Here is a 13416-nt window from a genome sequence, read left to right as displayed (position 1 = left end):
TGCCTAATAGATGTGTGCATATGTGCAACACATGACTCATGCATGCTTTTTTTTTTTTGGTAGGAACCCATGCATGCTTTCTATGCTCGCATATTGACTCTATTATGCTATACATGTTATTTAATTTGTTAGCTGTATCACAACTAGCTAGGATGCCTTGGCCAATTCAAAAACTATAGATACATTGTTAGCGTCTTTAGTCATTGCACCAACTGTCAAAGAAGGTTAAACATATCTTACCAAAAAGAAGGTTCCCCCCACAAACCCCCCCACCCAAACCCAAAGCAACAAAAAAAACAAAAAAAAAAGGTTAAACATAATAACTTTTAATTCAAATGACATCCACCAAAATTGTTCTACATAGTCATGATTGATGGTATCATTGACATCTATCGTATGATTCATTCACATGCTTTAAATAAATTATGTGCATCCTACGTGCCCACTTGTCTTAGGATGAGGCATCTGACTTTTTGCAATTGTATATTTTGTCTGGCTCGCAAGGCATCTTCTCGGTGCCTTGTCCCTTGCTGCTATTTTTGACCTTTGCTTGTGCTGAGTCCAATGGTTTAACAAAAAAATAAAAAAAAATCCAAGTCTAGTCCCCTCTCTCTCTCTCTCTCTCTCAAAACATCCGTCCATGGAACGGTAGACATAAGGCACATACGAGGAGAGGGACCTCACCTCCCCGTTGAAGCTAACGAACAAAAATCATATAAGACGGGCACTATAGGGTATCATATGCGACGAACATCACAGTTTAAGATATTTTTAATATTAATTTTAAAAAATAAATATAAAAAGTTAAAAGATATTTCCTCCTAACAAAGTCACCTATCTGGTGACTAAAAAATATATATCATTTTTTTTCTTCTTTATTTTTAGTATATTTTTTTAAATCATATTATATAACTATGTAATACATATTGAACAAATTAATCATCAAACAAGTCAATGCATAACTCCAAATAAATTATTACATAATTTTTAAAATATAAAATTCATCAATATATATAGTACACGCCCACATAATACATATTTAGCAAATTAGTTATCTAGTAAATCAAATAATATAACTTTCAAATAAATTAATATATAATTTTGGTCTGATGACATATACTCATCAACTTTTAATACATATTGCAAGCTTATTTAATACATACCAAAAAACTGTGATCTAATACATATCTTCAAATAAAAAACACATTTTGAAACCATGTATTGATTTATCTGGATGTATGTTTTAAATCATTATTACATGTATATCAAAGAAACTTGTAGTATATATCAGAAAGTTAATGAACATGATTATCATATAATATAGTATATATTAGTGAACTTTATTTTTTGAAAACTATATATTAATTTATTTAAAAGCGTATATTTAGTTATCAGATAACTGATTTATTAAGTGCATATCATTTGATCATATACTATATAAGATGAATTTTATATTTTAAAAATTATGTATCAATTTATCTAAAAGTGTATATTAAATCACTGTCAAGTATTTATCAGAAAAATCTTATGGTATGTATCAAAAAATTAATAAATATACATTATCGAGTCATAAAATGTGTACAGATGAATATAATATTTTAAAAATTATATATGAATTTATTGAAGATGTGTATTGAATTGTTAAATAATTAATTTATTAAATATGTATTATTTGATGATATATTGTATATCAATAAATTTATACTTCAAAATTATCAATTTATTTGGATGTATGTATTGATTTTTTTAATAATTAATTTATTTATGTGTATATAGATATGTAGTATATATCGATTAAAAATATGTATTGAAAATGAAGGAGGATGGGAATGGTATATTTTCTTTAATCATAGGGTTGAAGATTTTTTTCGTAAAAATTTTTTAATTTTTAAATTTATTTTTTAAAATTAATGTTGGGAGGAACATGGCAAACCCGTTCCAGCCGGAAGCCCAGAAGCCACGTATCACCGTTGGATTATGATCACGAGGCAGATAAGTTGCACCATCCAACTTAAAACCCGTCAGGTGTCGGTAGATCTGATCGCCCATAGAATTCCATGCGGATGTCTGGAGCACCCAGTAAATTCGCCGACATCCGTGATGCATCCATTTCTCGCGTATTAAAGCCGTGCCTTCTTGATTCCATGCAGACTTCCAGCAATCTAACATTTTATCTGCATGACATGTAAAAGATACCATCCGCGATAGGTCTGAAACTCGATACGTTGCAGATGCGCATTTACCAAACCAGCTGTTTGCTGTTCGGGATAGTAGAGGATAATTTACTCAGCTGCACCTCCACAAAGTAAAAAAAAAAAAAAAAAAAAAAAAGAGAGAGACCGCGACGCGCAGGAAAACGACACGACGAGGAAACCTTACCGCGTGGCGAGCGCTTGCCTTTTCCTTGTGTGATGTGGTCACCGTTATGAGTCGTCCAGGCAAGTCCGGCATTGTTTTTTTCTCTTCTGATAAGACCGCAATGTTCCCCTTTTTTGGGTGGAAGCCACATTGTTCCTTCGAACCTGCTGTCTTTCACTAATTAGGAATCTCCTCGGGCCCCGCTTCTGGGATCTGGCATCCCACGGGCACCATCAAACATGAAAGAGCTATACTCCAAGTCCCTTTGAATAACACGTATACGATATATGGTGGGTCCCGCACTAATGTCACATTTTTTTAATCCTTTCTCAAGTGGCGGATCCACGGAACCGTTGAGAATATCTAACTCAGAAGAAATGTCATTCAAAATTCCAATTTTGCCCTTACCGGGGGGTCGTTAAACGTCCGCAGTCCCCAACGTTTCGCGTTCTGCAGTACTGTTCCTCCGACTGAGGTATCAGGGAATTGCGTCCATCGATTTCCTTCTGGTCGGGGCTTTTGGATTTGCAGCGGCGAAAGGAATCGGGTGAAGGAAGCCACCACGCTTCGAATCTCCTGAGATTTTCTCTGAATCCATCCAGAAGTAAGCTTCTTCCTTAACGGGTTTCGTCGATTAGGATTTCGTTTCTTCTAGAATTTTAGGGTTTTGATGTTTAATATTCTGCCCTGGAGCTGGAATACGTGGAATATTTGGAATTCTCATTGAATTAGGGTTTCTATCCTTGTTTTGATGGATCAAGAGTCGTAATGTAGTTTCTAGGAATTTCGGCGCCATGTAAGTTGTGTATGGATTTTATGGTTTGTTCTTGTATTGATTAATGAAGGCCAGGAAAACTAGATTTTTCGTCGAATCTGAAGTTGACCTCATACATTTTTCTCTTTTACAGGTCTGTGAACCATATGATAATTTGCCATTTTTTAACGATTCCTCTCTTTACTGTACATTTCTTTGCTTACCCGTTGGAAATGGATACATTAATTCTGCAAGCAGATTAGATTGGATGCTTTGTTACTTTTAATGCATTTTTTAATCAATGATGCCAATAACTGCTTTTGCTGATTTTGATCTTATTCTCTTCAAATATGGTATGATGTAAAAATGTTGCAGGTTGGTTACCAGGATGGATCATTGCAGTTCGGGGACCAATGAGCTGCTGAAGGAGTTTTATATTCCTGAATACATATTACTACCAGAGTTACCAGTAGAGCATATTTCGTATACACCCAGTTGTCCTGTGATAGTTTTTATCAACCCCAAAAGTGGTGGCCAACTTGGAGGTGATTTGATTGTAACATATCGTGAACTTCTCAACAAAGTACAGGTAGTGCACTACAGAAGATTGATTCTTAGAGTTGTTCCTTGCATGATCAGATTTTAAACTTAAAATAATGTGTCTCATTTAGACTGACAATGCATGCAGAATGCATTGATGGTATTTAAATTGTATAATTCTTAGGTTTTTGATTTGAGCGAGGAAGCACCAGACAAGGTGTTGCACAAGCTTTATCACAATTTGGAAAAGCTCAAGTCTGAAGGAGATAACCTTGCTGCTGAAATTCAGAGGAGATTGAGACTGATAGTGAGTAAAAGGGTCTAAAATGAAAATAAGAAAATATCCCTCCTCGATCCTAATATTTTTTGTGCATGTAATATATTTGAAATTTTCTGTCCTCTTTGGTTTGTATTTGACATACAGGTATTCCATTAGGTTGCAGGTGGTGATGGTACAGCAAATTGGTTGCTTGGAGTTGTTTGCGATCTCAAACTGGATCACCCACCTCCTATTGCTACAATGCCTTTAGGAACTGGAAACAATCTTCCATTTTCATTTGGTTGGGTATGTCAAACAATAGAGTTCTTTTTGAACTCTTAAGTCTATCCAACAACTGTTTATTCCCATTAACGCAGCCTGGTGCTTTAGGGCTATTTTTGGACCAAGCCTCATAATAAGCCAGAAATATAAATCTATACTAGGTCATCGACAGAATGCATACATATGCACACCTCCGTTGTTTGAATTTTTTTTTGTTTTCTGCAAGTTTATGAAAATAAGGTTCTTTAAATATAGGCACTTTAGAACAGTATAGCGAGAATTTGGAGATTGTAATCCAAGCTTATAATGAAAAACACTACTGAATTCCTGTCAGACCAGGAAAAAGAAAGATGCAACTCTGAGCAGGACAGTGGTTAGAGTTTTATGTTATTTTTCATCCATAACATGCACTCATCTACAAATGCAGGGTAAAAAGAATCCTGGCACTGACAATCAGTCTGTGAAATCATTCCTAGGGCAAGTGATGAAAGCAAGAGAAATGAAAGTTGACAGGTTGTGCACTTTGTACATCCCCTTTTTTAGGATAAGAAATACAAATTGTTGGCACTGTCTCATATGTCATCTCATTTTCCTTTTGTTCATAGGAGTTCTGTTCTTTCATTTCACCTATTTGATTTTGCAGAATCTGGTAAAGGATAACTGTAGCAATGTGCATTCCTTTTTGCAAATTCTAATTTTTTAAGGTTCAAAATTTATTCTTTAAAAGATATTACTTTCTCACTTCAGCTGGCATATCATCATGAGAATGCGAGCTCCCAAGGAGGGTGCTTGTGATCCAATTGCTCCTCTGGAATTGCCACATTCACTGCATGCTTTTCGTCGTGTTTCAGATACAGATTCTCTTAATATGGTAAGGCATTCTCCTATCCTTCATATTATTTATATTAGTATTGTTGCTCTAATAAATTATAACATGTTTTTCAGGATTTGGATCCATTGTTTAATGAATCTGATGTTCCAGAAATGTAAATATATGTTATGCTCTATTTGATTGAATGTAATTAGAATACCTGTAAATCCAGTTGCTTGCAGCTGGTAATTTCAGCTGTTGTGTTTTTTAAAGTAAAGATTCATATGTAACTTTAGCTTCAAAAGGAAGCTCAAAACCATGAACCAATCTGCAACAATTATAGTTTAAGTTGGATTACTTGGTGGAATTTGGTGGAATTTGCCAATGATGTAAATATAGCCCATAATGCTGTAACCAGAATTGCTTATTTCCGGCACATGCAACCATAGTTGCTAGTCTTCAGCCTAAGGACTTTTACATGAAAACACATCGGAGTTTTTTGTGTGTTCCTTATACATGCATGATGCCTTTCTTTATTTAAGATCAGGTAGTCAATGTGAAAAATTTGTAAGTTAGAGAAATGAGTGGGTAACATCTAGGATATGAGAAGGATTTTAGCCATATGGTTGATAGACTAGAAATTAGATGATCTTGATTAAAAGGAAGAAAATCGAAGAGAGTATTAGTTGATCAAGGTTTTAAGTTCTAGCCAAAGCCAATCCATTCTGCCGAAATGGAAACTGATCAGCCTTGGCTGAGACCAAACTGCTCACTTCCAGTTTCGGGTTTTGGTTTGTTTGTTAGTTTCGGTTAGTTTCAATATCATAACAGACTGCTTTTGGTTGAATTCAGTGGTTTCAGTCAATTTCAGCAGAAAGTATAACCAAAACTAGATTTTGATATATTATAAAGCTTTATTTTACCGTTTGGTATCATATGGTAGGTATTACCTTATTTAGTTGTATATAGGCTACATTGTATCAATTTTTAATGGACAAGAACTCAAGAATGGCACTTATTAAAGTACCTTACATAGACTACCCTACCATAAACAATTATTATTAGTATTTTTCACAAAAAGAATACTTTTATATAAAACAAATGTAAGATTTCATAGCCACATCTATTTTTGATTGAATAATCTCTTAACCTCAAATATGTGAAAACGAAGTGCCTAAATTCAACATATTTGTTAGTTCTACTAAAAAGATGAAGAAAGTTTCTGAATGTACGAGGCACTAAAAGTTTCATGCTTGCTAAATATAATGAATTGTCAAACAAGTAAAGTTCGAGAAAGTAATAAGACACACACACACACACATACATACATACATACATACATACATACATACATACATACATACATATATATATATAATAAATATATAATATAATATATAATATATATAATAATAATATATATATATATGTACACACTGTCAAACAAGTGAAGAATGTATGTATGTATGTTCACATACAAAATATCATTATGCTTAATGAATTTCTCCTGTGTGTCAATATTAACTTTAGCCTAAAATGGTCAAAACTTCACCAATAAAGAACTACATAACAAATACTTTAAGATATCAAATAATAACTTTTCTTGGCTTTTATTGTTCTTTCCTTTTTTTTTAATACTGAAACTCCAGACTTTAGAGTGAAACTTCTGAAATCACTGAAATTGAAACTCCATAAATCAAGTCTTGATTTTTTTATTTCAAAGACGTATTGACACAACCTACATGTTCGAACCTATTAAGTATTGATTATTCAAGTAAATATTCTTCCCTGCTGCATCCTTCCTATTTGTTGAAATAAAGAGTACCAAGTAAAGTTTTTACTCTATGTTTATGGACATATCTACGAGGTTCTTGATACACTACTGGGGATCATTTATGAGAGTATTGTAGGAAAATGTTATGTTGAGAAGTTCCAGAGCCTTCTGCCGTGTTTCATCTCTCCTTGACTTAGCAAACTCATCCTATTACTATCTGTATAATGAATATCAATTATAATTCTTTATTATCAAGTTCATCCTTTAGTGATCTTTAAACATTGAAACCATGGCTTCAGGCTATTCTGGTGGTTGGACTTGGCTCACTGCAACATTAATTTAATATTGTCTTATCACTGTAGCCTTTATCATCTTATTGCTACCTTGGTCATTTTCTTGTCTCATGCATCTTCCTTCAATGGCATCTTAGATTGAATTTGCCTTAGCACCTTGTTGCTCTTTTTTTTTTGGTTTTGAGAGAAAAGGAGGGAGACATACCTGTATTGTAATTACCAGGTCCAAATTCTTGGGGATGCATCACCAAAGATTTAAAGCTAGAACCTTTTTATCTTGTGAGAAAGGGGAGTGGTTTACCCCCCGCCGAGCCACATGGGTGTAGAGTGGATTTGAACCCAGGTCATTGGTTACCAGAACCTAATGACTTTACCAACTATACTAGTTGGCACCCATGGAAACGTTGGTTTTTGAGTGTGACCTTTGGGGTAAGCCGCAATTCACACCAACAGCTGCTTGTACCTAACTGATTAACCAACTTGGTGCATAGTTGTGATGTGCTTATTCATAATGTTGGCGTATCATATGGGCTTATCATCATAACTATTCTGCCTTTTATTCTAGTCATAAGGTTCTTGCTGCATCACCCTACTTTTGATCCTTCTTGCCCATCAACAGACCATAATTTATTGAATTGGTTGAATTTCAGATTTTAGACTTTTGATGTATATTTCAATTTAGGAAGTGGTGTTGGCAACATTTGCCATCTCAGTGTTAGATCCTATACTAGTACCATTTTATTATAGTTACATGCAAGGTATGCCGTCTCGGTATCGGACTGCGTACCGGTGAAATCCACTTTGTGTCAGTACAAGGTATGGTACACAACGCCAGTGTCAGTATGTAGTGGTTTGACATGTGGTACGCTACCAATACGGTATGGTACGGTGTGGGGCGGTTTAGTTCGGTATGGAATTCCATGGTTACATGGTTTAGTACGGTACAAGACAGCATATCGAGTATCGGTGCGATATGAGACAGTATACCAATATGAAACTATTATGGTACAATATGCCCCGTACCAGGTAGTATTAGGCGGATGGCAGCCCATGGGTGTTAGAGACGGTATAACTTATTAGATTTGTTGTTTATACATGACAGTCTCTGCATTTTTGGTATCTCTGATTATGTTATGCATGTGGATCGTTCACAATAGTCATATCATGTTGCTCTGAGTGGGTGGGACAAATAGATCAATGAGTGATTGGCAAAACAATTTATAGACAAATTATTCTCTGAAGTACCAATTTCCTCTGCTGCATGACTTGGGCATTATAAGGGATGCAAGAATATAAACCAATGCAGCAGAAATGGGAATGCTGAGTTGAGTTTGTAATCAAACTAGAAAAGAGAGGGAGGAATGAGTGTATTATAAGAGTTGTGGAAATAGGAATTGCGCCAGTAGAGAACAAAGTAATTTTGCAAGCTGGATGGTGGGTACAATAAAAATTTGAGGAGGCCTTCGTAGGAAGAGGCCCTTGAATCTTTGTCGAAGGATCTAGAAAGATAAGGGGAATATCTAAGGATAGAGATGCAAGGATTTCGAATCTTTGTCGAAGATCTAGAAAGATAAGGGGAATATCTAAGGATAGAGTTGCAAGGATTTTGAAAATTTGAAATAATATCATAGTTATCCTAAATAGGATATGTGGCAAATTTGGATCCATAAAGGTAACACCAAGTAGTTGGGACAAGGCTTGATGGTTATGGTGATGTTTAGTTTAATGTGCTACATCAGGGCACGCCCTTGAATTTCATCTAGAGTTTCCTTCAATTAAAGTTTCTGCTTCTACCATGGGAATGAGAGTACTTATTTCTGAACATGAGACTGGAGATGAAAGTAGCCTTAGTCTGACATTCATGACATTCTACAGAAGACGGCTTCCACATGATTGTATTGAAGAGTAACATCCCATTTATGTTCTGGATGAATGCATCAGAAGAAACAACTCGTTTATTCAAGTGGGCTGAGGAACTGAAGCTACTAATTACTTGCAGAGCTGTTGCATTTCTGATCAACTGTTCAAAGTCCAAAACATTAGTAATATTTTAAGCCATGGTTATGCATTTGTATCATTTCACACTAAGTGGGTTCGCTTTTTAAAGTTGCTTTCAACTATTTAGTTCCATATAATGTGAGATCCAAAGCTACATTTGTTTAATTAGCTAATCCATGTTGACCTGTGCTCAGGAAGGTTATCAGACATATCGTGGAGGATTTTGGAACTACTTCAGTATGGGTAAGATTTTTCTTTGAAAGAGGCCATAGGCATATGCTTATAAGTTATAACTATAAGAAAATATTAGATAATATCAAAATGGGTGCTTATAACTGTGACATGGGCAGATGCCTAAAATTTCAGTATCATATGCACCCGAACTGAGGTGATATCCTGTCAAGGGGAACACTCCAGTGTTTTTTGGGCAAAATTCCCGTTTTGCCCTTACATAAACTGGATCTCATGATGGTTTGAAACATTTGGGGAATTAAGGGGGGCGGTACTATGATATTTCGAAATATTTGAATTGGTTTGCTTTATAGGCTTCCATGTTGTCTTATTTGATAGATTTACATTAATGATCTTTTGATCTTTCCTTCGTGTAAATGGGAAAACGTAGCTGCATATTTATGATAATACTTTTAGTTCTGCCTATATTCATTAGTTCAGAAGATAGTTGCATAGTGTTGTGATTTTAATAATAACGTACCCATCATGCCTGCACTCACATGTGCATACAGATATAGTAACTTAGTAAGACCACATGGAATAAGAGTTTTGTTATTGGGGAATACTGGATTAAGCTTTTTTTCTGAATGCTTTTCTGAGTCCTCATCATAACATTTGCTGTCTTCAAAATTTATGTTAGTTACTCATGCCTTTTTTGAAATAAAAGAATCGAGATAACCTTGTAGCTATCCATTGCAATATGTATTATTTTGCACACATGTAGCTCTATGCTTACATTTGTGATTCTTTTAGAGAATACTTTAGACTTTTAACACCCATTTAAGAACATATCTCAACTTCTACCTGTGACCAATTTGCAAGTGTTATGTCAATGCTATCTTATGAAAGCAAATAATGAGGGACGAGGTAAAAATCTAAACAAAACAGTAAAGTGTAGCTTTTATATAACAAATACTGTGATTTAGTTGAAAGGAACGAAGGCATAATAATAATGCAAAATGAATCTTGTATAACACTTTGGATATGGTCATTTGCATCTGAACTTTATTTTTTGGTGCTATATCGATGTCTAAAATATGCTGCTTGAAAGTGAATGTCTTCATGCTGACACGCAGGCTTGTAAGAATGTTTTCCAAAATCTTGATTATAGCTCTTTTGTATCTAAAATGTTTACTGAATACTAATACTATGTATCTTATTTGTAGTTGCTAAGATATTTAAAATTTCTTTGATAGTTTTTAATTTTTAAAACAAAGCAGATGTACCAAATAAGGTTTTATAGGATATAGAAAAACAAACTACTACATTTTGTTTTTATTATTAAGGGAATTCAATGACATACTCTCTGTTTTCTCATAGGGATGGATGCCCAAGTCTCATATGCATTTCATTCTGAGCGCAAGTTGCATCCAGAAAAATTCAAGAATCAGTTGGTTAATCAGGTCAGTTTGCTACATGCATGTCTAAATGCGCATTCTGCATATGAAAATTCTCAGTCATTGTTGCTGATAAATATTCTTCCTTTTTGCTTAATAATCTTAACAATAATTTTATGTATACTGATTATAGTAATTATCTTTATGACAAATAGAAATAGACGCATATGTGTCCTTTATTTTTCTTGGTTATCTTGCTATGGATTCTTATACATGCATCTTTATGCCAATTATAATTCAGAGTACCTATATCAAGATTGGATGTACACAAGGATGGTTTTGTGCCTCTCTTTGTCATCGTACTTCAAGGTAAACATTTCATTTTGATGAAATATTTGTAACACCTGAAATGCTCATTGTTTTTCAATGTATGTGTTATCTCCGTTCATACTAATTGGTGTTAATTAAGCTATAAGAGATCACTATTTCCGCAACATATAGTTAAAGATAAGTGGTTCTAATAAAGATAAATTAAGTATAGCTGATTAATGATAACTATTATTAACAAGTGTTATCCCACATATCAGGTGTGGCAACAACCTATAGGGCTTGTTTGGATGCTCAAACGGCCTATCCACAGGGTAACCCATATATTGTTGATTTTTTGGAGAAGTGAACTGTGCAGGAGAGAATTTATACCAATTTGAGAAATTTAAATTCATAGAATCCCAAAATAATTGGGATACTATAACTTACCTTTTAAATGGAACTGCATATCCTAATATTTTGTAAATTTGTGAGCTAGATGCTTCCCAATCGAACGAAATTCTTCTTGTAGTTTGCTGTGTTGGGGTTCATCTCACAGACAACTTGATCAGACATCTAAACAGGCCTGTAATGTCATCTTTAGAAGATTTTAGATGTTATACATCTCATAGACTGATGTACCTTCTCTACTTCTTATCATGCCACTTCAACTATTCAAGCCAATGTGTAATTTGGTCCAAATATAAAGCACAAGTGGGAAGAATAATCTTAAGTATATCTCAACCACTTTATACCGCATTTAATGCCATTTTCCATCATAATCCAGAGCAACTAGGGACGACCACATGTAACAGTTGAGGCTGTATGTTCCTCTCACCACCCCCCCTGCGAAAGCAAAAAAAAAAACAATTTGGGAAAAAACTCCCTCATTCTTTTGGTGCATGATCTTCTTCTTTAATAGGTATGAATGGTATAGGCATTGACTATTCCTTTCTTTTGGAGTGGTTGACTTCAAATACAGGAACATAGCTCGGCTTGCAAATGTGAAGATCATGAAAAAACATGGCAAATGGGAAATGCTCCATATTCCTCACAGGTAAAAGATCTACGTGACATTTCAACTTTTGTGGGACAAGTTCAGCCTCCACTGTTGCATCCATGAACACATTGCCCTTAAATTGTGCAACTCTTACAAGTATTCAACTTAAATGATCTTTTCTTTCTTCTTCTTCTTTCCTCCTCTTTTTTTTTTTTTTTTTTTGATGAATAAACTGCCACCATGCACATCTAGCAGTGGAAATGGACCTCAAGGTTGGAAATTTTCTTGGGTATCTGGGGCATCAAAATCCATTAGTACAAAGATAGCACTATTACATTTTCAAACTATACTGTACTGAATGTAGTTCATAGAAGATATTTAACAGCATGATGGTTACTTGTTTCCATCTTATCATGCCGAAGCCTATAGACATGAAAATGTTCATCGATCATTTTCTGTTGTCTTAAACAGTTCATCTTATTGTGCACCAATTTTCAGCATTAGGTCGATTGTTTGTCTTAACTTGCCTAGCTTTTCTGGAGGTCTGAATCCCTGGGGAACTCCGAGTACGAAGAAGCGGAGAGATGTGAGCTTATTCCTCCGATCAAGTTTTATACATTTTATTTTCTTTTAATAATGGAGGGGATTCGACCTGTATGCTCGTTCGGAGTTGCTCCTTTTTTTCCATCATTTCTTATTTTTAGCTTTTGGTTTTACAGAGGGACTTGACTTCACCATATGTTGATGATGGCCTTCTTGAGGTTGTGGGTTTTAAAAATGCATGGCATGGACTTGTTTTGCTCTCTGCAAAAGGACATGGGACTCGTCTTGCTCAGGTAAATGATGTGTTATTTTTTAAATGACCAAGCCTCTACTAAACATACACAGGGAAATGGACGGGTAAAACCGATGATGATATAAAAATGTGATGTCAAGGTTCAAATTTTTCTCATTACAAGATTCTTAAATCACGCAGCATTAGGCAAAACATAGGCCCCAGTTAAATATGTTGTTGAATGACATATAGGCACATCGTATCGATTTGAGTTCCACAAGGGTGCACCTGACCATACATTCATGAGAATCGATGGAGAACCTTGGAAGCAGCCTCTTCCGGAGAATGGGGACAAGGTCATGGTGGAAATCTCCCATCTTGGACAAGTCAAGATGCTTGCAACTGAAAACTGCATAGCTAAATGTATCTGTGATTCCTTAGGACCCTCATCAGTTATTCATGATGATAAAGACCTAAGCGATGAAGATTCAGACAGGTCCGAGGAGAGAGAAATGTTTGGTGCGGCAGATGCATTCAGATATCCAGACAACATTGACTGTATTTCTCTCGCCCGTTGAGGCTGCGCTAGATTTTGTTGTATAGGCATTTGGGAGAATAACAATACAAGCTTTTCAACACCTGGTTTAGTGGTTTCTGAATCAGAAAAGCAAAAAAAATCAGGCCCAATTTGCTGACAC

At 35.0% G+C, this 13416-nt stretch overlaps 1 protein-coding gene across 1 annotated transcript; it reads left to right on the top strand.

Moving 5' to 3' along the window:
- The first annotated feature begins 2791 nt into the window (after positions 1-2791).
- LOC105046983 (diacylglycerol kinase 1) lies at positions 2792-13415 on the top strand. The gene is given in 14 exon segments (XM_010925743.4): positions 2792-2962; positions 3488-3701; positions 3837-3959; positions 4089-4217; positions 4621-4706; positions 4941-5064; positions 9264-9312; positions 10621-10703; positions 10939-11006; positions 11926-12000; positions 12442-12529; positions 12663-12779; positions 12971-12977; positions 12980-13415. Coding segments are annotated over 13 exon segments (1467 nt in total). The 5' UTR covers positions 2792-2962; positions 3488-3500; the 3' UTR covers positions 13297-13415.
- Position 13416: the final 1 nt, after the last annotated feature.

The sequence above is a fragment of the Elaeis guineensis genome, chromosome 6 (assembly GCF_000442705.2).
Source record: "Elaeis guineensis isolate ETL-2024a chromosome 6, EG11, whole genome shotgun sequence".
NCBI lineage: Eukaryota > Viridiplantae > Streptophyta > Magnoliopsida > Arecales > Arecaceae > Elaeis > Elaeis guineensis.
Note: the sequence above shows the minus strand (reverse complement) of the source record. Positions and strands in the feature narration are given on the sequence as shown.